At 48.7% G+C, this 24,708-nt stretch overlaps 1 protein-coding gene across 1 annotated transcript in view; it reads right to left on the bottom strand.

The window, feature by feature from the left end:
* Window positions 1–4,984: 4,984 nt before the first annotated feature.
* SACM1L (SAC1 like phosphatidylinositide phosphatase) overlaps window positions 4,985–24,708 on the bottom strand; it is a 41,392-nt gene continuing 21,668 nt past the window's right edge. The window contains exons 10-18 of the mRNA XM_019416542.2: window positions 19,861–19,940; window positions 15,630–15,728; window positions 12,790–12,928; window positions 10,637–10,706; window positions 10,443–10,515; window positions 9,331–9,424; window positions 9,121–9,213; window positions 8,411–8,468; window positions 4,985–5,386 (exon numbers count right to left, since the gene is read on the bottom strand). Coding sequence (XP_019272087.1) covers window positions 5,250–5,386; window positions 8,411–8,468; window positions 9,121–9,213; window positions 9,331–9,424; window positions 10,443–10,515; window positions 10,637–10,706; window positions 12,790–12,928; window positions 15,630–15,728; window positions 19,861–19,940 — 843 coding nt within the window. The 3' untranslated portion in view covers window positions 4,985–5,249. The remainder of the gene's footprint in view (window positions 5,387–8,410; window positions 8,469–9,120; window positions 9,214–9,330; window positions 9,425–10,442; window positions 10,516–10,636; window positions 10,707–12,789; window positions 12,929–15,629; window positions 15,729–19,860; window positions 19,941–24,708) is intronic.

Here is a 24,708-nt window from a genome sequence, read left to right as displayed (position 1 = left end):
AGCCTGCTTGGGATTCTCTCTCTCCCCAACCTCCCCCCCCCTCAAAAAATAAACTATAAAAAAAAATTAAGAAAAAAAAGAGAAAAATCATAAAGGTCTAATTCGATGGGTTTAAAACAGGGTATGAGCCCTTCTAAATTGCTGCAGAAAAAAAACATCACTGACGAATGGGAAATTCTTTTTTTTTTTTTTTTTTTTTTTAAGTTTGAGAGAAAGCTCGTGAGTGGGGAGGGGCAGAGAGAGGGAGAGAGAGAATCCCACGCAGGCTCTGCACTGTGGGCTCAGAGCCCCTCGTGGGCCTCAAGCCTGTGGACCGTGAGATCATGGCCTGAGCCGAAATCAAGAGTTGAATGCTAACTGACTGAGCTGCCCAGGTGCCCCGACAAATAGGAAATTCTTAACCAGAATGTCTCAACCGGCCTCTGACATGGGAATCACTTCTCTTCTATTGCCCACGTGGACAGGATCAGCCTTTATTGAGATCTTACAAGTCAGTCCGGAGGCAGGTGCTGGGGACAGTGCTGAACAGGACAGACACGGTCCCTGGACTTTATGGCACTTACATTCTGGGGGGTGGGGGTGGGGAGAGTCACAGTGAAGGTAACAAACGAGATGACTACAGATGGTGACCGTTTCTAAGAAGCCAATACATGGGTCAAGTGGTGGTGTGGCAGGGACAGTGCATCAGTCCGGTGGTTGAGGAGCTTTGCGGACCGAATGTCTGTCCAGGAGGAGGCAACAGCATGTGCAAAGGCCCGGAGGTGGGAAAGGGCAGGAAGGAGGCCTGCGGTTGTGATGGGGAGAGTGATCAGGGGTGGGAGTGAGCAGGGTCTGGTCAGTAAGACCTTGTGGGCCAGGCAAGGAGCTTAGATGGTCTTCAAAGAGCACCGGAACGCCACTGGGGGGTGAACACGGGGGCCCTCCCTGCATGAGCTGCTGGGAGAAGACGTAAGTGTGTAGCACGTAAAACCCAACAAAGAACTACTCTCTAGAATATAAAGAACGTCCACAAATCAGTAAGGACAAACAACCTAACAGCAGCCGACAAGAGACCCCAACAAGGCGCAGAACAGGAACAGCAACGACCCAACAAAGAATTATGAAAAGATGCTCCCGTCTCACCAGTGATCGGAGAGATGCCGGAATGGGATGCCGTTTTATACCCGGTGGATTAAAAAGTCAGAAGTCCGGCTTCCCGAGCATTGGTAGTCACGGGGAGCCACTAGGCCTCTAAATGGCACAGCCAGTTTAGAGAACAATTCCGTGTTATCTGGTACCTTCACGACTCGTGATTCTCCTACTGGCAGAGGAAAGGCGGACGGGAGCTATGGGGAGCAGGGACGACGGGGACATCTTTGCACCCTCCTCCCTCCCCTCCTGCTTCCACCTCCTAGCTCCCCTCTCCCCTCCCCTCCTCCCAGGTGAGAGCCAGCTGCACACCCCAGGGGCTACCCAGCAGGGTCTTGTGAGCAAAGCCCATGTCACCCGGGTGCTGTGCCACTCAGGGCGCTGGTCTGCTCTGCAGAACGAGCTTGCCAGAACTGCTGGGTGCGAGCACAGGCTCCACCGCCCGCAGGAGTCCAGCTGATTCTCTCTGGAACTAACTCGGAGTCTCACCTTTGGAATTTTCTCCCCTCAATGGCTGCGGTAGCAGACGTCTACGATGGCCCCGGAGACGCCCACCTCCGGGCACTCATGCCCCCGTGTAATCCCTCCCCTCCCCTCCAGTGAGCTGGACCCAGTGGCGTACTTCTAACGCAGGGAATACGGCAGACATGACGTCCGAGATTAGGTCACGGAAGGCTGGCACTTCGGTCTTGCTGGCTTTGATGAGCCAGGCTGCCATGTCAGGAGAGCCTCCCGAGGCAGGGAGCAGATTTTAAAAACCTACCATAACTTATCTGTACTAGGAGGCTTTCTTCTGACATCAGGACCCTTGGATGATAAAACCCCAAGACCCTAATTTGTTTAAGTCGCTTCCCCAGGCCGCCTGGGTGGCTCAGTCCGTTGAGCCTCTGACTTCGGCTTGGGTCACGATCTCCTGGTTCGTGGGTTCGAGACCCGCGTCAGGCTCTGTGTGCTGACAGCTCAGAGCCTGGAGCCTGCTTTGGATTCTGTGTGTCTCTCTCTCAAAAATAAACATTTTTTTAAAAGGCTATTAAGCCACCCCTCTGTACACACCCCCCTACATTCTTCTCGCCCTCTTATCCAGGCTCTGGGTTTGGCACACCTCCAATTCCAATCTTGATACCAAAAGTAAATCCCATTCCATCAGGACTGAGGAATCTGCATCACATAACTTTGGGGATCTTCCCCGCCTCTCCCCACCCCCACCCGGGGTCCCTGAATCCCGAATGGGACAAAGCTTGTCATTCTGTAGCTACAAATAAGACAGAGCACAGATTCCTTGGGTAACACACTACGAAATCTCTCGTACTGAAGTACAATCAGAAGCATACCCTTTTTCTTCGCCCCATGGAAGGAAGGAGCTAGAGATTACCGGGCACGAAACACCGGCTGGGGTATCAGGGAAGGACAGAAGGTCACAGGGAACAGGTGGGAGATTCTTGAAAGCCCCTTTGCAGGAAGCCACAGGGACAGCTGTCTTCACCCGTACATGCGGGGAAGGGGCCGCAGTAGCCCACGCAGAGAGCCGACCCCAGGGACGGCCTGGCACAGCCTGAGGCAGCTCTGCTCGGTTCAGAGGGGGACGGTGTACCCACACACCATCTCCAGGGACTCCTGCCTCGCTCCCGTGCGCAAGGGCCTCCTAGGCGCCGAGGTGTTTCCCGCCTCATTCAGACACATCCCCAGCCCCAGAGACCACTTTCTAATAAGCACCACAGTCCTACTTCCCAGCTGAGACCTGTATCATTTTGAAAAACAGACCACAACTCAAGAGGTGGGGGGGGGGCGGGCAGGGAACACCTTTTTACGGACATCATACGTTACTAAATTATTTCCCTGGTTTTTTTTTTTTAACATTTATTCATTTTTGAGAGACAGAGCACAAGTGGGGGAGGGGTAGAGAGAGGAAGAGACACAGAATCTCAAGCAGGCTCCAGGCGCCGAGCTGTCAGCACAGAGCCCGATGTGGGGCTCGAACTCACCAGCCACGGGTTCATAACCTGAGCCCAGATCAGACGCTCGACTGACTGAACCACCCGGGTGCCCCAATGTTTCCCTGTTTTTATCTGTAACTAAAAAATAAGGAGGAGCACAATTTCTCAAGCGATCACTGAAAAGCCAGATTTCAGAAGCCATTAATTTTCTTGCTCACTTGCATTGTCCCGATTTTCTATGAAACCCAAGCACACGCTGCCTGGCATGATTTAAAAATTCTCTGGTAGGGGCGCCTGGGTGGCTGTCGGTTGGGCGTCTGACTTCAGCTCAGGTCACGATCTCGCGGTCCGTGAGGTCGAGCCCCGCGTCGGGCTCTGGGCTGATGGCTCAGAGCCTGGAGCCTGCTTCCGATTCTGTGTCTCCCTCTCTCTCTGCCCCTCCCCCGTTCATGCTCTGTCTCTCTCTCTCTGTCTCAAAAATAAATAAACGTTAAAAAAAAAAAATTAAAAAAAAAAAATTCTCCGGTAAAAAAGAACACCCCTTTCGAGACCAAGTGTGGGAACGACAGCAACGGTGGCTAGAAAAGAATAGGACGTTTATTTTCACGCATGGGTGCACAGTACACGAATTTAGAAACGCAATCGCCGCAGGGTTCTGGAACCCGGACGCCTTCAGATCGGACGCGCCAGCATCAGTCCGTGGGCACCGGCGGCTCTCAGGTGGTCTCTGCTGTGGTCGTGGGAGGAAGTCCTTCCCGTGAAATGCCCGGTAGCACTCGAGTCATGGAGCACAGTAGACACGAACCAAGTTTCACACATTCCATCTTTGGAACAGATTACGCTTATGTACATGTCAGGAATAGGTAGTTCTAAGAATCACTTGCCCTACTGTGAATTTTCGTGACGGAGTTTTAAGCTACAGAGGGTGTCCAGCTATTATCTCTTTTGGAGTTTCTAGAAGCAACGTCTCTTATTCACGTTTATAAAAGATAACGGGGGGGCAAAAAAAGTCGTGTTGAAATCAAGGCGCTTTGAGAGATATTTAAGGACAACATAAGGTATTACTATTGAAATAAACTGTACATATTTTCAAGCACAACACAAATACCGTAGCCGTATTTAATTGAACTGCCTTAAAATAGTGGGGATTATACTACCCTACATACTTTTCTAATATTTAAACCTCATAATTACAGTTTGAATACACAGTCCGACTTATAATTAGAACTATGCACAGCTTCTAAAGCAGATTTTTCAGGTTTGTTTTTGCACAAAAATTAACACTGAAGTTGGTCCTTGATTTGGAGAACGCTAACTTAACTACCGGAAGCGCAAAACTGCAGACACACTTATTGGGAGCTAACAAAACCTTGACGGAGAGGAGAGCGCGGGTGGTGCCATGCGCGGGAAGCAGCTGCGGCCTCCAAGGGCAACCCCAAGTCCAGCACGAGCGCCTCTCGGAGGCCTGCGTGTCTCGACGAACGACCCCCAAAGAAACCAGCACGCCCGGGAGGTCCCGGGAGGGACCGCTGGCCGGTCGAGGGGTATCCTCCACACGGAGGCAAATCCTGAAAACAGAGGCGGCTTTGGACCTTTAGCGTTAAGACACAGGCTTTTACATTCTTTGATTTCATTTACACCTTTAACAAAAGATAAAGTACTATCTGGACTTCTTCATACGCAAGTTCAAGCTGAACTCAGAGGACAGCCCAACCGAAACTTCAGAAGAACGCCAGACCCGACTCCTTGAAGTCTCGTGGCGAAGTCTGCTTGCTAACAGCGACGGCCTCTACAACGACCATAAGGAAACTGAGCTAGAAAAATAATTTTACCATTTTAAATAACGAAAGAAGCTAGATTTCTTAAATATATTACTTATCCTGCAAAAGTTGATCGAATCGACAAGGAATAGATTCCTTCCATTCCAGGAGCTGAATTCGGGTCACCCTTTAATTACAGAAGAGCTTCGAATTATAAACAGAGCCATCCCAGTAGTGAAGAGGTCACCGAGGCAGGAACGTCAGGCTGATTCTAGGTCACCCCCCCTCCCCCCACACGGAGCACAAGCTGTGCTTCTGGAGAGAGGCTTTAAAAGGACCTCGGGGTGATGTGGAAAGCGGGTCAGTAAAGACTCCAGTTCTGCATGATGGAATCTTCTAAGCCGAGCCGCTTTCCACAGACACAAATTCAGTCCATCTTTTCTTTCTGGACCAATCTGGGAGCATCGACAAAATCTTTGCCGTTATAAAGAATAATAAAAAATGTTCCAATGCTTGCGACTCCCCAGAAGAGCACATAGGCCAGTGTTTCTGTCCAAGTGTCACCTGTTGATATAAACAAACAGAGAGTTGATAAATAAAAGCCATGTAACTGATCCCACATCTAGTTTCAGCTCTTTAGCAACATTTAAGTCTGATGCTTAAACATTAAAAGTTTAGTCTCGACAACATTAAAGTTTATGAGCACATCTACAGGAAAAATACACGAACCTCTCAACTAAGGTTTGAACCGGCGGTTCTCGAACTCTGGCTGGCATCCGAGTCCCGGCCGGGGCCCCGTAAGGCATCGGCTGCTGGGCGCAACCGCGATTCCGACTCAGCAGGTCTGGGCCAGGGCCCAAGAATCTGCATTTCTAACAAGTTCCCAGATAACACCGATGCCCCTGGTCCAGGAGCCACACCTTGAGAAGAAGCACCTGACTAAACTATTCCACGTTACATCACGCAAATAATTATCCCTTTTAGATTATACACTTTATATCACAAGAAGCCATTACTAATACATTCGCTACAATCAAAACACCTGCACGAAAAGTAACCTCACAAACACATACACGCTTCAGAAAACGTGTCAAAGCGTATAAAGCAAAACTCCGCAATATCACGTTAAGGACGTATTTCACACAACTCTCCTGGTACAACGCATAGAGTTCACGAAGGTTGGCAGCAGTGGGAAAAGACCTACTGTGTGTTCTCCAACTTGACCTGAACCTGGTGTCGTTTCTCCCCTGCAATAGGACCGTCGGCACCTGCGGGCGGGGAGGCGCAGGCGCAGGCGCAGGCCGAGGGACGGGGAGAGGGCGCCAGGGAAGAAACGCAGGCTCCTAGTGAGCGGTCAGGGGTCCCGCTGCACTTACTTCCCATTCATGGGCTAGAAACCAGACGCCGTCCTACCTAGACACAATGCCCACGATTTGTTTTTTTTTAACGTTTATTTTTGAGACAGAGAGAGACAGAGCATGAACGGGGGAGGGTCAGAGAGAGGGAGACACAGAATCCGAAACAGGCTCCAGGCTCTGAGCTGTCAGCACAGAGCCCGACGCGGGGCTCGAACCCACGGACCGCGAGATCATGACCTGAGCCGAAGTCGGCCGCTTAACCGACTGAGCCACCCAGGCGCCCCAACCCACGATTTTATAGCAATGAACTGCCGGGAGTCGTTGCCATCCGTAGCGGCAGTCTCTTTTTACTCAAAAACACGTGTAAACTGATACACTTGCTAATCTTCACCCCTCTGAGTTTGAACATTCTTCTTGGACAAAGAAGAAAGGCAGGTCCTCCCGAGCCCGCCTCGGGACATTCCCCAAAGGACCTGTCCGTTTGTGCAGGCCGAGCTCCCTGAGGTTCTACGGGGACACGCGGGTGTAGAGGCAAGAAGACACAGAACAGATCAAAGCCACAAAACGAATTCAACAGCAGACTGACTGGCTCCCGGAAAAGGGCATCCGCGAGGCGGTGCATTAAAGCCAGCGCGTAGGGAGTGAAGAGGGTGGGCGTCTGAGGACTTGTGGGACGCACGTGCTGGCCGGCCCCGGCCTCGTCCTTCCTTGCCCCCGAACCGGACACGGGAGCCAAGTTATGCCGCACGGCACTCCCTGCGCTCTGGAGCCCGCAGCCCATTTTCGTGCCGTGAACAAGAACGGTTTTTACATTTTTAAAGAGTGGTAACACGCGACGTGCCCCAGAGACCCCATGTAGTTTGGGAAGTCTAAACTATTCACTGTCTTGCTCTTTACAGAACAATGCTTGCTAACCCCTGCCCTAGAGTAACAAGAGGGGCTCCCTCCCCTCGAACACCGAGGGGATTACAGGGACCACACCAGCAAGAAGGTGTGCGCGTGCGTGTAAGGGGGCTGGCGGTTAAGGGCCCTCAGCTCACAGACTTTTGCCGTGATCTGAGACGGCGGTGAGGAGGGGACGTCCAGGCGGCGTCCCGACAAGCCGGCCCGCAGACCCGGACGGAGGGGGAAGGCCGGAGGAGGCCCGTCTCCACAGCCGCCAAGGCTGCCCCTCAGAGCCCAGTGCAACCGAGTCCCGGCCTCCAACTGCCACAGCACCGCACCACACTCGACGGAGACACTTTAGTCCCAAGTGCTCTCAGCTTCAGTGACACAGGAAAATGATGAGAAAAGAGAAAAACAGCAAAGATGCCTAAGCACAAGTTCTTGGGCAATTCTACTCACAATGTGATAAAATTTAGTGATAGTGTATTAACTTATTAACATTTGTCTACTAATAGGTGGTTGTTTAAATGAACTACATACCCATAAACGGGTTTCTTTTCCTTCCTTCCTCCCTCCCCTTTTGTTTTAATTTTAGGCAGAGACAGAGTGCGAGCAGGGAGAGAACCTTACACAGGCTCCACGCCCCGTGCTGAGCCCAACGTGGGGCTCGATCCCACGACGCTGGGATTACGACCTGAGCCAAAATCAAGAGTCAGACGCTCAACCGGCTGAGCCACCAGGGCGCCCTCATAAATGGATTTTAATGCGGCCATTAAAAATAAAGAACGCAGGGAAATGTTTACATTGCTCAGTGAAAAAAAAAAAAAGGTTACAAAAAATGTATAATATTTCACTTGTGAAAAAAAATCACACACAGTTATGAAGATTAAAACATCAGGGGCACCCGGGTGGATCAGTCAATCAAGTGTCCAACTTGAGCTCAGGTCATGATCTCACAGTTTGTGAGTTCGAGCCCTGCATCTGGCTCTGTGCTGATGCTCAAAGCCTGGAGCCTGCTTCGGATTCTCTCTCCCTCTCTCTGTCCCTCCCCTGCTCGCACGTACACGTGTGTGCACTTGCTCACTCTCTCTCTCAAAATAAATAAACTTAAAAAAAAAAAGAAAAATATTTTAAAATCTTAAATAAATCAGCACTAATTATCAGTAAACGGGAGTATGTGTTTTTCTTCCGTCACATGTAAGGACTGTCACAGCTGCTCGCTCGGCTCACTGAACCCTGCAGGGGACATCGAGGGCTGAGCAGACTCACAATCTCAAGATGCCGTACAAGGAAGCCCCGTGTTCTCAGAAGTTAGTGCAAGAATGTGAAATAAGGGCAGACTCACCAGCCATCAGCAAACAGATAATGCACATCGAGAAGGCAACAACCATGATAATAGGCAACTGGAAAGGCAAACGGAGAGAGAGAGAGACCATCAGGCGAGAATTCTGCTCGACCGGCGGGGGTCTTCGCTTGAAAAAGGGTAAGTAAGACTCTTCTGCAATCTAACACACAAAGTATCTTTTTCTAGCAAAACATCATTACTTAGGCGGTGGGACCCCAACTGCCCAAGTCGCCAGACTGTCAGGTCACAAGAGCTGAAGAAGAGTGGCGATGGCCCTGACAGGTGAGGGAGGCACCAGCCCCCTCCATTCCGGGACCCTCTGCCCGCTGGAGGAGACCCCAGAGAAGCCCCAGCTAAGTCTGGTGAACAGAGGAGTCACAAAGGGGACAAGCGTCAAAAACATACCCTGCCTTCCACATGTCAGGTGTGCCTCCCGCAACCCCCCAGTGTTAAGGGGAGTAGAATCTTCCTGGAACGAGAGACCCTCCACCCTCCCTCGGGCTCGTGTGCTCTCAGGAAGGCAGTCGAGTGTGCAGGAACACAGACACCAAAGTTATTTTACTCCTCTCCCTCATCTTCTCCTCAGGGAAACCGAGTATTTCCAGTCTCTTTAGGACCACACATTAGGTTTCAAATCAAGGGGAGACACCACTGTCTGTACCTTCAGATACAGTGTTTTTACAAACTTGAAAAACAGAAAGATTTCTTACAGCCAGGAATTTCAAATCCCGTGGAACACTTAAAGGACTATGAGATTCTAATTCGTCCACTGAGTAGTTCCCAAGAAATAAGTCTATGGAATCCTAGAACAGAAAAAAGGAGATTAAGAACTCCCCACTTGGATGTAGTTACATTACTCAGGGACAGTACAAAGACGCAGCGGCCGAATGAGCAAAGACGAGCAGCAAATACAGACTTACCTGCCTGAAGCCATCGGAGAAGTTGTTCTTGTAATAGCGTATTAGCGAGTTCCAGCCGTCCATGACCAGTCCCAGCTGAGTTCTCTTCCCGGTTCTGGTCAAAAGAGGTGAATCTCAAATTACAGATTTGTATATTACATTCTTCCCCAGTTTTATGGCTGGAAAGTATGTGGTACGGGCGTAAAGTGAATTACAGAGATTTTAAAAATCCTGGGGCGCCTGGGTGGTTCAGCGGTTAAGCGTCCGACTTCGGCTCAGGTCATGATCTCGCGGTCTGGGGGTTCGAGCCACACGTCAGGCTCTGTGCTGACAGCTCAGAGCCTGGAGCCTGCTTCAAAATTCTATGTCTCCCTCTCTCTCTGCTCCTCCCCCGCTCATGCTCTGTGTCTCTCTCCTTCAAAAATAAAAACATTAAAGAAAAAAAAAATCATCCCTGGTGGCTCAGTGCGTTAAGTGTCCGACTCTTGATTTCAGCTCAGGTCATGATCTCAGGGTTCGTGAGACAGAGTCCCGTATCGGGCTCCGTGCTGACAGCGCAGAGCCTGCTTGGGGTTCTGTGTCTCCCTGTCTCTCTGCCCCTCCCCCGCTCATGCTCTCTTTCAAAATAAACATTAAAGAAGAAGAAAAAAAGAAAAAAAAAATGAGATGAGAGGCCCAGGTGAGGTGGTTAGAACAGCAGAGTCTAGGAATCTTCACTTGTTCCCAGAGAATCCGTCTGGCAGAAAACCAAACTCACCAGGTCTTAACCTCTCACTGGCAGCGTGGCCCTTGAACGTGGCATCGGCATCCCCGGCCGCTTCCCTGAGGCACAGAACCTCAGGCCCCGCCCCACCCCGCCCCTGCCGAGTCAGACCCCACTGACCCAGGGGCTCCGCAGGGCTCGGGAAGGGCCGAGGGGCCGCCGTTCGCTCTCCACGCAGCAGAACCACAGGCAGGCCGGGAAGCCACCGGCGCCTGGGCCTCACCCCCCACCGAGCCCGACTTGACTGCTGTGAACCGAGGCCCCGGGGGCTGGGCTTTGGCCACTGTCCCACAGCTGCCAGGTGATCCTAACGTGTGCACCAGACTCGAGAGCCGCGGGTCTGAAGTGGTAGCTGAAAAGCAGGGCTTGCCTGGTGAAGTCCGTCTTCAAGGCGCCAGTGCCCGCGTACTGCTTGGCACACGCATTTGCGTTGTCGGCCCAGGCTGTGAGAACAAGGAAAAATCAACTGACGATGACGAACGTGGGAGCCAGAGTCTCTAAATCCAAATTATTAATCTATTTCACAACGCGAGTAACCCGGCCCCTATTAAAGAAGTTACCTACCGTTTTTGTAAATCTTCTCAAAATCGTGTTGTTCTTCAAGCTTCTGTCCCACGTGCAACACTCCCAGTCTCTGGAATAAGAAGCACACCGTGCTCAAGCGTAACGGGTTTCGCACACACAGCTCGGGAAGAAGAGCAGACAGTCCCGGCTGGTAGCATGCGGTTCCCGGCTGCAGGTAGAGATGCTGTCCTTGCACACAGGGGGCGCCCCAGTTCCCCACGTCCCCCCACCCGTGCCCCAGGCCAGGCCACAGAGCCTCTGAGGGCTCCTTGTCCCGCGGCCCCCACTCACCCCAGGCCCCAGCACTCCCCCGGCCCTGCAGGAAGAGGGGCAGAGGGAAAGGGGGAGGGAAAGGGAAGGCAGCGGCAGCATCCCAGCCATCACCTCGTCCTTCCCTGCCAACCCCCACCTCCCACCGCCTGCACCCTCTAGCCTCCCTGCTGTTCCCGTCACCTCCAGCCTTCCCTTTCCTCCCCACAGACTCAGAGGATCTCAGAGGATTCCCTGGCATCCCAAATCCTGCTGTGGAACCCCTTCAGGGGTCACTGACCACAGATCAGGATCCCCTGCCCTGGTCTTTGTCTTGGACCTCAGCCCTCTCAGAACCCCCATCTTCACTGTTCACCTGAGACCACACCTCCCCATTTCTACCCCAGAATGGCCTTTCCACCTGCCCTCCATGACCTTTAGCTGGTGGTGGCGGGAAGGCGGGGGGGGGGGGGAGGTATGCCTGGAGTCCCCACCATAGCCGAACTGATGCGTAGAGTCTTGGAAACGTGGCTTAGGTTGTTCGGTACTGCATTTAGCATGTGAAATAGTTAAGTACCGATTATAGAACCTATTAAATAGGTTTTTGTTTATCGGACTTGGAAACAACCGCTGTTACTATTGTTTCCTTGCTACCATTGTTTCCATCAAAAAATACACTCTTGAAGTAAATCCATCAGATTAACGAGCACAAGGTACAACACAAACTAGAGCATGCTCCAACAGGGAAACCGCTCCTCTGGCCTGTGTTACCTACTAGGAGTCAAGGACCATTCATTTTAAAGGAGGTGTTTTGCTTCCACAATTCCTGGTATCATAAAATTACCATAAACGAAGTTGGACTGTCATAAACAAAGCTAACCATCTGGGGCAGGAAGCCATTTGGCATGCATTCTGTTTGCCCCCTCATAATAAATGCCAATGTTGGGGCGCCTGGGTGGCTCAGTCGGTTAAGCGGCCGACTTCGGCTCAGGTCATGATCTCGCAGTCCGTGGGTTCGAGCCCCGTGTCGGGCTCTGTGCTGACCGCTCAGAGTCTGGAGCCTGTTTCAGATTCTGTGTCTCCCTCTCTCTGACCCTCCCCTGTTCATGCTCTGTCTCTTTGTCTCAAAAATAAATAAACGTTAAAAAATTAAAAAAAAAAAATGCCAATGTTATCTGGAACTCTGGGCTTCAGTGATAAAAGAGATGCAAACGAAAACTTAACCTTGAGGCACCACTCTGACTATTAAAATAGAAAACGAAGTTTTAAATAAGAACACGTAAGGCCGGCAAGAGTTCAATGAACCGGATTCACCAACCATGCTGACCAGTTTACCAGTGTCTCACTGGTACCAGTGTAACCTGGCATGACCCTCTCGGAGAGCGTATTCTCTTTGACGCAGCAAATTCTACTTCTAGGAATGAACCCCAAGGGAAGCATTCAAGCTAAAAACAACACACCAAGATATATTCTCTGCAGTGTTACTTATAAGCCAAAAATGCAACAACCTAGTAAGTGCAACTCTTAAAAATGATGGCTGTGTGTAACGCTGGAGGAAAAGGAAATATCAGAAACTGTACGGGGCGCCTGGCTGGCTCAGCAGGTGGAGCCTGCGACTCTTGATCTCCGGGCTGTGGGTTCGAGCCCCATGTTGGGTGTAGAGCTGACTTAAAAATAAAATCTGAACGAACAAACGACACCACGTACGCACACACCGACCGCAGGTACAGAAATGTGCACGCCCACAGGTGGAAAGACACAAAACCGAAAACAGGTGGTTTAGGGTGGGGAGCAAGGTGAAATGTTTTCTGTTGTTTGTTTTGGCTGGTAACGATTTCGTCAATGTAGCTTCGCTACTTCGGGGCTGCACTGTTGACTTAACAGAAGGAAAAAAGCGTTTGCACCTGGAGCTGGGCCTGGAGCGAGCGGCGGGCCAGCAGGCTCTGGATCACGTTGGTCCTGTCCAGACAGTCCATGCAGTTGCTGCGGAACACGCCCTCCTGGCTTGCCACCACCATGCCGGCGGAGTCCACTAGAAAATAACTACAACATATTTGTATAAACACCCTCATAGCAAAGGCAGTCCGACGCACGAGCGCCCTGCTGCTGATGGTCTGCAACATTGTGGACAACTGGCAAATGAGAAGTTCGGAAGGGCAACGTGTGGCCCGAGGGGTATTGGATTAGTACAGAGCCAAAAACAAAAGACATCTGAAAAGCAGAGGCGAGACAGCCCCTGTCCAAACACGCACCGCGGCACTGGAGGTCAGCTCGCGGAGACACGAACCGGCAGGGCTGAGGGGCGTCCCCGAGGCCAGAGCAGGCCCCCTCCGACACAGCTGTTCATCTACGTCCTGTAGATCAGACTTCTCGAAGCACGGTCCCTACACCGTCTGTATCGGAATTCCCTGAGCTGTTTTTTTTTTTTTAAACCGAACGCACTTGGCCTCGAGATGAACTCAAGTCAGCATCTCTCAAGCAAAGGCTGGAAACTGTGCGTTAAGAATCCTGGGTTAAATATGCAAAAGGACGGAGTTTATAAAGTTCAATACGGTGTTACTTGAAAAATGAGGTTCCCTTTCTCTGCTTCACCACCCACATGTCCACCCCGGAGCCAATCACGGTTCTCAGTTCCTGTGTCTCATTCATTTTTAACAATTTCCTCAGATAATGCTCTGAACTCAAACTCTGGACAACGGGCAGCGTAGCGGGGAAGAGCGCGGACTCTGGCAGTGAGCCACGAGCTCCGCTTAGGCCACTCACTGGCTGTGTAACTTCAAGTCATTGCCCTGGTCTCTCAGAACCAAAGTTCTCACCCACAGGGTGGAGGGGACGGCACCCCTCCGGTCCCGACGGGAATGCGTAACACACGCAGCGCTGAACGGAGCGTGTGGGACCGAGCAAACGATGAACACCACGAAGTGATCTCGTTGTAATTACTCCCCCAAACCGAAATGGAGCAGGGAAACACAACAGACTCACCACAGGCCAAATCCAAATTATGACCTTAAAAATAAGGGCCTAAAAGAATGCGTTTAGGCTAAAAATCTACACGAGATTCACGCAGACTTGGTGAGGTTCGTTTAGAGCTGGTGTATATACACAGGTGTGCATGAGTGCACGTGGGTGTTAGCATGCTGTTAGTACTTACAGAGTATGTCCTGGGTATTTGATAAATACCATTTCTTAAACTACACACTAAGTCTATGAGGTAGGTATTATTATCTGCACTTTACAAACGGAGAAACCAAGGTTTGAAGACAACTGTCTTGGTCACATGGCTGATAAGAAGCAAACATTTCAAAACGAGACAGGTCACACCCCAAAGCCCAGATTCTTTCCACCTTCCCCAAAACCCCAGGAGAAAGTGTCCAGAGAGGCCCTGTGCAGGGCACTGGGGAAAGTTCCACTGTCCCTGTGGAACACAGAGCGCGGTGGGGGACAGACTCTGGCGTCTGTGTTTTCTCACACTCTTGTGGGGCAGTGATTCATGGGCGAGCCCCAGGAGCCACCTCCTCCGACAGCGTCCCAGGTCCGGCCAGTGTCACTGCAGCCCAATAATGGTGCACGTCAACTGCCCTTCACTAGCTGCTCATGACAAAACCGCATAGAAAACGAGCAGATTTAACTAACCGTCGCCGACTACTTAACAGGCATACGAAACATTTTTAAAAACTGACAAATGCCTACACGACAGGTTTTACTGTGTTACTGTGGAACTGACACGAAAAAATGCATGGGGGTTGCCGGGGTCAGAAATATGCCCAGATGGAACAAAACGACAGAGCAGTCGACTTCGAGATCCCTTCTTCTGTCTTTAGAATCAGTAAAGATTGACCTATGCTTAGAGGACAGTAAACCCGTAGGCCGACACGGCAAATAACTTGCCAAACACGTTCGGAAAGTACCATGAAGTTATTCGGACCCTTTGAACTATTAGCCCTGCTCTCAAGACTTTATTTTAGGGAATCACCGAACAGAAGTGAGAATAGACACGCCCAGAGTGATTCGCTGCAGCACATGTTTTGTGGGGGGAAGAGACAAGGAAACAAGCCAGGATGCCTACGATGAAAAAGAACACTTAGCTGAGCCTGTAGGGTGACACGGGGGAGTACAGAAAAGCCGTCAAACACCATCATGACGAAGACCAGGTAGGGTAACGACGAAATATCAAAGTATCCGTGATGGAATGTTTAGTCAAAACAACGGAATATAAAATAGTGGTACGCTAGCTCCAATTAGGGAAACTCCGTAAATGTGGAAGCGGATTCATAAAAATGTGAAAATGCCTGGCCTTGGGTTGTTTTTAAGAACCTAAAAAATAGGGGCGCCTGGGTGGCTCAGTCGGTGAAGCGGCCGACTTTGGCTCAGGTCATGATCTCACGGCCCGTGAGTTCGAGCCCCGCGTCGGGCTCTGTGCTGACAGCGCGGAGCCTGGAGCCTGCGTCCGATTCTGTGTCTCCCTCTCTCTCTCTGCCCCTCCCCTGCTCATGCTCTGCCTCTCTCTGTCTCAAAAATAAATAAAAACATTAAAAAAAAAAAAAAAAAAAAAGAACCTAAAAATATTTTTAAGCCACTAAGTCTCATCTTTCCAACAACAAAGGGACTAAAAACTAAGAGTCCAAACCAGCGTGGTCAACCCAGCATGCTGTGTTCGTAAGTCCACCAGACAATGTGTGCTAACCATGCTCCATCTACACGCGGACCTCCTCCCTCGACCTCCACGGGAAAAGATACAGCTTACCTTAGCTCATCCTGCATTTCTGCTACCTGGTCCATCAGAATACTCAGTCGGTCCCATCTCATATTTTTACATTCTTTATGGAAGTCGAAGGCAATGTATCTGCCAAAAGAAAAGATCCGCAGGTAATGAGCAAAGAGGAGTCATTTTTCCTTCCACCGTTACTATGTTCATAAGATGTTTATGTTCATAAACTTTCCTCTCTCTGAGCAGAGTGCTCCTCCTTTTCTCTCTCTCTCTCTCTCTCTCTTTCTCTCTCTCTCTCTCTCTCTCTCTCACACACACACACACACACACACACACACACACACACGTATCTTCACATGTTCTTCTAGGGGCCCTCCGACAGGAGTATAGAAGTCCTGCAAATGCAGAAGTGAGCTCAGGCACAGCATCGGGTATATAGTATAAGGGAGCCTTGTCCAAATGAGTATGGAGTACCCAGTGTATATTTATTCTCTACCCCAATGTACAAAGAATAGGGTCCTTTTTTTTTTTATCATTTTTCAAACAGATGAAAATGTTCAAAATGGTCCAGCTCAATTCCGTCCAAGGAGGATCAGACTGAGCGTCGGACTTGCCCTAGGGGTTGTGAGAGGAACACAGGCGGCATGGTCCCCAGGCTGGTTAGTTTCTGTTCATCGCTTTAACAAATCAAAGCATTCACTTCCTTTATCAGTATCTATACATCTCGCATAGATGTGGCAGAGAGAACCTTCTGTCAATGCGTCACGGGTCGTTTTCGGTTCTCTGATATTTAATAGGCACAATTCTTAAAGTCAGAACACTCTGACGGTGAAGGTGTCCTACCACGAGCTGGAAAATGTTGCCAACTGAGAGGGGGCAAAAAATCACGGACTAGTTCCTGAAAGTCAAGGGAGCCAGGAATCAAGTCAAGCCATAAAGCAAGAGGCCTGGAAGGGCATGATGTTCTGGTCCACAGAGTGAAATTCCGACGAGGCATATCCGCTCTCATGTGACCCCCGCTAAGTCCCAACAGACCAAAGGAGCGTCGGCGGAGCGTGGGCCTGTCCACACATCCAGGGAGACTCCCACCCCGGGGCGGTGTGGTTTCTTACTGCTTCAGTGGTTCTCCCACTGAGCGGAGAACGGCATCCTTAGAAATCAGTACAGTAACAGGGGCTAGCAAGCCAAGAGGCCACACACACTCTGAGAAGACTGGGCTGGCGGGGGGGTGGGGGGTGTTTCCGAAGGCAGCTCTCACAAGAGCGGCAGTGTGACAGTCACCTTTGGAGTGCTCCCACCCAGTGCTTGCTCCCACAAGCAACGGCCCTGCACCGGCTTCCAGGACTGAAGCAGCTCGCCAGCACCTCAATGCATTTGGATTCTTAAGCTTCCATCCTTCTAAAATCACATTTATATCTTCTAAGAATGAGCTGCACAGTTGTAGTTGGACAGTGAACGGTTTTAAATACATCATTTTGCTTCTGACCCCGACAGTCCAGCGGTTCTACTTCTTTCAAAGTTCTAGGAAGAAACCCTTAGAGACACATCACCTCGCACGGCTCATTTTCTTCCCACCCAGTTCCCGAAAGAAAAACTTCCCACTGCTAACGAGGCCCACCATTCCTCAGAAGGGCAAGTGTGTGACCTTTCTCCTTGGGTCACTCACAAATCCACCAACTTAATTTACTTAATTTACTCAAAGCAACAATCATTAAACAACTCAAAAGTGAGTAAGTCCAACAGACAAATGAGACGGGACAGAAAGTCTACCATTTAATTTCACTTTGTAACAGACTGCTCTTCTCTCCCTGCCAGAATACTTATCTACTAAATAAAAACTATACATATATAGTTTTTAACCTTTAATGTTTATTTTTGAGAGAGAGAGAGAGAGAGAGAGAGAGAGAATGTGAGCAGGCAAGGGGTAGAGAGAGAGGGAGACACAGAATCCGAAGCAGGCTCCAGGCTCTGAGCTGTCAGCACAGAGCCCAATGTGGGACTCGAACCCACGAATCTATAATATACATATGTATGTGTGTATATGTGTATATATATATGTATGTGTACATATATATATATGTGCGTGTGTGTGTATACATAAATATTATAAAATTATATGTTTCCTAAATTATATACTTTTTAACATGTTCCTCTGTCTGGTGGTGTTTAGAGCTCACGGGAGGGAAAAGACAATAGCTCTGGGAGTTCCCTCTTCAGGTGCGGGCAGTAGGTGCCCTCCAAGTTCCCCAGAACACCAAGGGCATAACCTAAGACTCTGACTTATGCCTCAAGTTCTCCAAGTCAGCCGCTGCTACGAACTCACGGAGGCAAGCAGGCCTGTGGAGGCCCTCTGGGGCAGAGGGCCCGCACAAGGGGTATGCCCAGGAGCCAGAAGTCAAACTTTTCCCAGAATATGCACGTTGGACTCCAAACCCAGAGACTGTAATTGCCCAGGTCTAAGGTATGTTTGAGTAAGTTCCTCTGAGGGCTGTGAGGCACACCCTGCTTAGGAACCCTCCTCGGAGTTCTTTGAAGGGGTTTAAGAAAGTTCTACTGTGAGAAGGCAGGAGTGTACGTGGAGTGTGTGTGGTGGGGGGAGGGAGGTCTGATGAATTTGCCAGAGCTTTGAGCTGGACAAAATACACTGAAAATCTTCCCCAAAGGTTCACTGTATCATTCTATTTTTGTGCATGTTTAAAACTGCTCATAGGTTAGGGGCACCTGGGTGGCTCAATCGGTTAAGCGTCCAACTTTGGCTCAGGTCATGATCTCGCAGTTTGTGACTTTGAGCCCCACATCCGGCCCTCGGAGCCTGGAGCTGCTTCGGATTCTGTGTCTCCCCCCCTTCCCCCACCCCCCGCCTTCCCCACTCGTGCACGCATGCTCTCTCCCTCAAAAAAAATAAACAAACATTGACGAAAATTAGGAAAATATTTCTCTTAGGCTAAAGACATTTCTCCCCAAATAACCCAATTCCATTTCTTTGGGGAAGTCTCCCCCCCACCCCATGCCTGTGACCATCTGCTACCACAGTACACGCCCCCCCTCCGGCCGTTTCTTGCTGCAGAAAAGCTCCAAATGGGCTCCCACCTTGCACCTTCCCACAGGGCAACTGCTGATGTTTCAGGACCCCCCTCTTTGCACAAGGCTGCACAGTCTGCAACTGCTGCCTGGTGACCTGCAGAGGCAAAGCCACTGCTCCGGACGAGGCCACCATGCAAGTGGACGTTTCTTCAACTCGGGTGGCGCTCAGGACCACAGACACCACACCAAGCAATCACGAGGAAGTGAAATTCGCGACCTCGTGGTCAGGCAACACAAAGCCTCAAGGAGGGGATTGTGATCAGGGACTAAACTTTCACAGAAGTACATTAAAATCTGACCGTTAAGAAGTTACTCTGCAATATCAGTTATGCCAGAGAAAATTTCAAGCCAACGTAATCATGCTTTGATCTAGCACCGAAAAAAAAAAAAGGCAGAAATATGGAATACAGGTTTCCCCTGCCATCCAGAAGAAGGCTTCCTATGAAGGAGCCTAAAGTAGCAAAGGGCAGCCCCTGCTTTTCAGAAGTTCGCCTTATGCCCCAGGCCACGCTGTTTTACGGAAGACTTTCATCAGTAGGGTCGTGACTTCCTTGTAAAAGGGAAAACTCATCTTGGGATTTCTTTCTGTTGGCGAGCACAGGTACTAACAGGGCTCTTGTAAAAGCGAGATGGTGTAAAGCCAACTTCTGGGGGGCGGGGGACACCCGTGTGTCCAGTGAGAGCTACGAACTCGTGGATACAGTAGTCTCCCCTCGTCCACGGTTTCACTTTTCACGCATTTAGTCCCCTGCAACCAACTTCGGCCCGAAAGCCGATGGCCCTCCTTCTGACACTTGGGTCAGGTCGGCACAACCTTCAGCGCCCTTCATCACGTGGGCACCTGGCATCTCACGGCGTCACAAGGAGCACGACCACAGCACAGCCAGATGTTCTGAGAGGCCACGTTCACGCAGCTTTTATGACAGCATATTGTTTTAACGATCTATTACTAGTTACCGGCATTTTCTGCTCTTAGTTAATCTCCTACCGTGCTATGTTACGTATCCAACTTTATCACAGGTATGCGTATGTAAGCACCCATGGGCTTCGGTGCCGCATGCGGGTTCAGGCATCCACTGGGGGGGGGGGGGGTGGGCGGGGATGGGGGGGATGGGGAGGGGCTGCAGGCCGTGTACGTGCACATCTGATCTGAAAAGACCTGCACAGATTTCTAGGGAGGTACCTGATCATTCCGCTCGCCAAGGAAGACACCATTGTTGCAAATGCCTGTTCCAGCGGTTTCTCTGAGCCCTTCTGGTTAACCTGTAAAAAAGCAAAAACACCACAGCTTTAAGTTCCTTTAATAGGGGAGAGTGAGATGGGCAAAACGGAGGACCGGGAAGCTCCAAGCTTCCATACTCTCACAGAAACACTGACACAACAGAAGCTAAGCCAACTTTGTAGGAGCTCTGGAAAACCAAACGTTTAAGAGGCAACTGAGCAAATGCCCAATCAGAAAGAAGCTCTCTTCAAAACTGTGGGACGGTTTTGTGCCATTTTTCCTTGCCCTCACCCCACCCCATCCCTGGGGCAGTGAGGGTCTCAATCTTAAGTGTTAAGAAATGGCAACCAGGGGACGCCTGGGCGGCTCAGTCAGCTAAGCGCCCAGCTCTTGGTTTCCACTCTGCTCATGATCTCACAGTTCATGAGTTCGAGTCCTGCGTCGGGCTCTGCACTGATGGTGTGAAGCCTGCTTGGGATTCTCTCTCTCCCTGTCTCTGCCCCTCCCCTGCTGCACTGTCTCTGCCTCTTTCAAGACAAATAAAAATAAATAAACTTCAAAAAAACGGCAACCAGGTTCTCAGTTCCCCTCCTCCAACCGGAGAGAGGACCAGCCCTTGTTTGCAAATCGCCCTGTGCGTTTTGTTCTGACCTGAAGGACTGGCCTGTTTGTCTCTGTCTCACGTAACCAGGAACACAAGCAGGAGGGAGGCAGAGGCTACAAGAGCGCCATGGGCCATCAGATGCCTCGAGCAGGGAGTTTTGGGAAACATAACAGAGACCATCTACAGCCTGAGAAAGAAGCTGGGGTGACGCTTTTTGAGAAATTAGGACCTTCCAAAGCAGCCAGGTAGGGGGAGGATTTTAGAGAGCCACGTGTACACCCAGGTGAGATGCACACTCACAAAGGCCCGAGAAGACCTAGGGACACAGCCCTCCCCTCAGACTGACCCCCCTGCGCTCCAGCAAGCCTGGGCAGCCAGCGGAAAACGGTTCCAGCACAGAACCAGTCTGCACAGTCCGGGAAACGGGCTGTTCTCTCTTTTTTGTTTTATTCTTTGTTTCAGTTCCCGGCATTCAAAGCAATCTCTGTCAAAACACTAGCTGAACACGAGCTAAAAGAACAGAGGCTTCAGTGAGCACACACAACAAGGGGATAGTCTTTTCAAAAATGGTTTGGACAGGTCTCAAAACAAATGGATTGCTACAGCCTTCAACAACTGAAAGGAAAACGAAAACAAAAACACCGTAAAACCCTGGGAGAGGAGAACCTGACTTCCAGAGTTACCACATTACAACCCACCCAGGGCCCAACTTTCAACAACAAAAACATCCAGGCACACACAAAAAATAGAAAAACAAGGCTTAGTCAGTGGAAAAGGATAAAATGACAGAAATCACCCCTGCAGAAGACTTATCAGAAAAAAGGTTAAAACAAGTGTCTTAAATATGCTCAGAATTCAAGGAAAACAGGGAATGAAAGGAAACCAGGAAAACAGTATATGAATAAAATAAGATAACCAGTGAAGAAACACAAATTTCGAAGGAGCTAAACAGTAAGTCTAGAGCTGAAAAGTACAAAACGGAGACCAAACAGTCACGAGAGGAGTTCAAGAGCACATTTGCACGGGAGGAAAATCAAATCGCACACTGGAAGACGAGACGTGGCTGGAATAACCGAGTCTGAGCTGCAGACAGAGAAATGAATGGGGAAAAGTGAACAGTGCCCAGATGTCTGGGGACCGCCAGGGATAACACACCCATTATGGGGGTCCCAGAAGGAAAAGACAGAGAGAAAGGAGTAAAGATCTTTTTAAAGAGATCCATTTAAAGAGAAAAAATGGCCCCACATCTCCCAAATTTGATGAAAGACATAAATCTTCAAATCCAAGAAGATCACCCAATTCCAAGTATGCTAAGCCCAAAGAAACCCACGCTAAGCACATTATAATCAAACTACTGAAACACAGAGCAAGACCTGGAAAGCAACAAGAGGGAAGAGATGCATCCCAGGCATGGGATTCTCAATATGATTACAGGTCAGTCTCTCTTCAGAAACCCTGGGGGCCACAAGGCAGGGGGATTGATATGTTTAAAGTACTGAAAGACGGGCTCCCGGTGGCTCAGTCGGTTAAGTGTCTGACTCTTGATCTCCGCTCAGGTCTTGAGCTCACGGTCCGTGAGTCTGAGCTCCTCCTAGGACTCCACACTGACAGCACGCTGATAGAGTGGAGCCTGCTTGGGATTCTCTCTCTCCCTTTCTCTCTGCCCCTCCCCCACCACTTGTGCTCACGTACTCGCTCTCAAAATAAATAAATAAACTTTTATAAAGTACTGGAAGAAGAGACCCAGAGACCAAAAATTCTCTATGTGGCAAAACTGTCCTTCAAGAAATGCTAAAGGCGTCCCCTACAGGTTGAAATGAAAAAAACGTACAGAGCGGCCCGAAGCCACGGGAAGGTATTTAGATTTCCCACAAAGGTAAAGACAAAGACAAATATAAAAGGCAGCCTTAATGGTCTGTATGTCTGGTTTTGTTTTGTTTTTTATATTCTACAGGACTTAGAAGTCAAATGCGTTAAAAGAAATTTATAAATCTATGTTACTGGGAACAAAAAGGAAACAGATGTAATGTGAGACATTAATAACATAAAGCGGAGGGACAAAGCTTTACAGGAGTAGAGTTTTGTAAGCAAACTGAAGTCAGGTTGGTATCAATTCAAATTAAATTATTATAACTTCATGACATTATATGTAATCCTCACGGTAACCAAAAAGAAAGTATCTGTAGAATATACACACAAAAAAAACGAGAAGGTAATCGAAATACAGAAGTACAAAAAACTTCAACACAAAAGAAGACAGTAATGGAGGGAGACAAGGGATAAAAAAAAGACATACAGAAAACAGAGAGCAAAATGGCAGAAATAAGTCTTTACAAATAAGTAATTACTTTAAATATAAATGGGTTAACTCTCTAATCAAAAGGCACAGACAGAATGAATTAAAAAATCTGATCCAACCATATGCTGTACGAGACACTCGCTTTAGATCAAAAGACACAAATTAGTTGAAAAGGAGAGGATGGAAAGATAGTCCGTGCAAACAGTAATCAAAACAGGGCAGGGGTGGCTCTATCAACATCAGATGAAATAGACTTTAAGTCAAAACCTGTTATAAGGACAAAGAAGAACACTATATAGTGATAAAAGAGTCAATTCACCAAAAAGCTCAAACACACGAGATATATATGCACCAAACATCAGAGCCCAAAAACATGAAGGAACACTGAAAGAACTGAAGAGAGAAATAAACATGTCTACAATAACACTTAGAGATTTCAACAGCTCCCTTTCAACAATGGATAGCACAACCAGACAGAAGACCGATAAGAAAACAGAGAAGCTAAACACCACAGACAAATCAGACCCAGCAAACAAACACTCCACCCAAAACACCACTGGAGATACATTTTTCTCAAGTGTGCATGCATGAACAGTTTCCAAGATAGATTATGTTTAGGCCACAAAACAAGTCTTAACTATGTTTAAAATAACTGTCATACAAAGTATGCTTTCTGATCACGGTGGAATGAAACTAACCCTCATAACAAGGAAAACTAGAAATTTCATAAATACGTGGAAATTAAACAGCACACTCTTAAACACTACGTTAAGGAAGAAATCACAAGAGAAACTAAAAAATAACTGGAGACAACTGAAAATACACCAAAACTTATGAAATACAGCAAAAGCAGTATACCAAAGGAAATTTACAACTATAAACATACACATTAAAAAAATAAGACCTTAAATCAAGGACTTCACCTTAAAGAACCAGAAAGAGATGAGCCAATGAAACTCAAAGCTAGCAAAGGGAAGCAAATAAAGATTAGAGCAGAGATAAATACAATAAAGTACAGAAAACCAGAGAGACACCATTGAAACCAAAATTTGGTTCTTTGAAAAGATCAACAACATTGACAAACTTTTAGCTATAATGACCAAGAAAAAAAAGAGAGACTCAACTTACTAAAATCAGGAATGATTCTAGTATATTACTACCAATTCTGAAGAAATAAAAAGGTTTATAAGAGAATTCTATGAGCATTTGTATGTCAATGAACTGGACAACTACATGAAATGGACACATTTCTAGAAACAATCTACCAAAACATTAATCTTGAAAAAACAAAATCTGAATAGACCTACAACTAGCAGTTCTCAAAAACAACCCAAAGAATGGGAGAAAATATTTGCAAAGCATCTCTACGAAGGGATTCGTTCCAGAATATATAAAGAACTACCGTAACTCAACAAAACAACAAAAACAACAACCTGATTAAAAGTGAGCAAAGTACTCGAGAAGATGCTTCTCCTAAGACCTACAGATGTCCAATATGCACATGAAAAGGTGCTCAATGTCATTAGTCACCAGAGAAATGCCAATCAAAACCACTATGACATAGCACTCCACCCCCATAAAGACGGTTATAATCAAAAAACAAAACAAATCCTGAAAAATCCAAGTGTTGGCAAGGATGTGGAGAAACTGGAATGCGGGTGCACTGCCGGTGGGAATGTAAAACGTGCAGCCACGGTCAAGAACAGGACGGCGGTTCCTTAAAACATTAAACGTAGAACTATCATACAATCCGGCAATTCCACTTCTAGGTGTAGCCCTAAAAGGACTGAAAACAGGAACTCAACTACATACTTGCACACCAGGGTTCAGAGCAGCATTATTCACAACGGCTAAAATGCAGAAACAACCCCACGTCCATCCACAGATAAACAGGTAAACGAAATAT

The sequence above is a fragment of the Panthera pardus genome, unplaced genomic scaffold, assembly GCF_024362965.1.
Source record: "Panthera pardus isolate Hobbes unplaced genomic scaffold, ASM2436296v1 HiC_scaffold_8, whole genome shotgun sequence".
NCBI classification, from domain to species: Eukaryota; Metazoa; Chordata; class Mammalia; order Carnivora; family Felidae; genus Panthera; species Panthera pardus.
The sequence above is the reverse complement of the archived record's forward strand: the minus strand, read 5'-3'. Positions and strand labels throughout refer to the sequence as shown.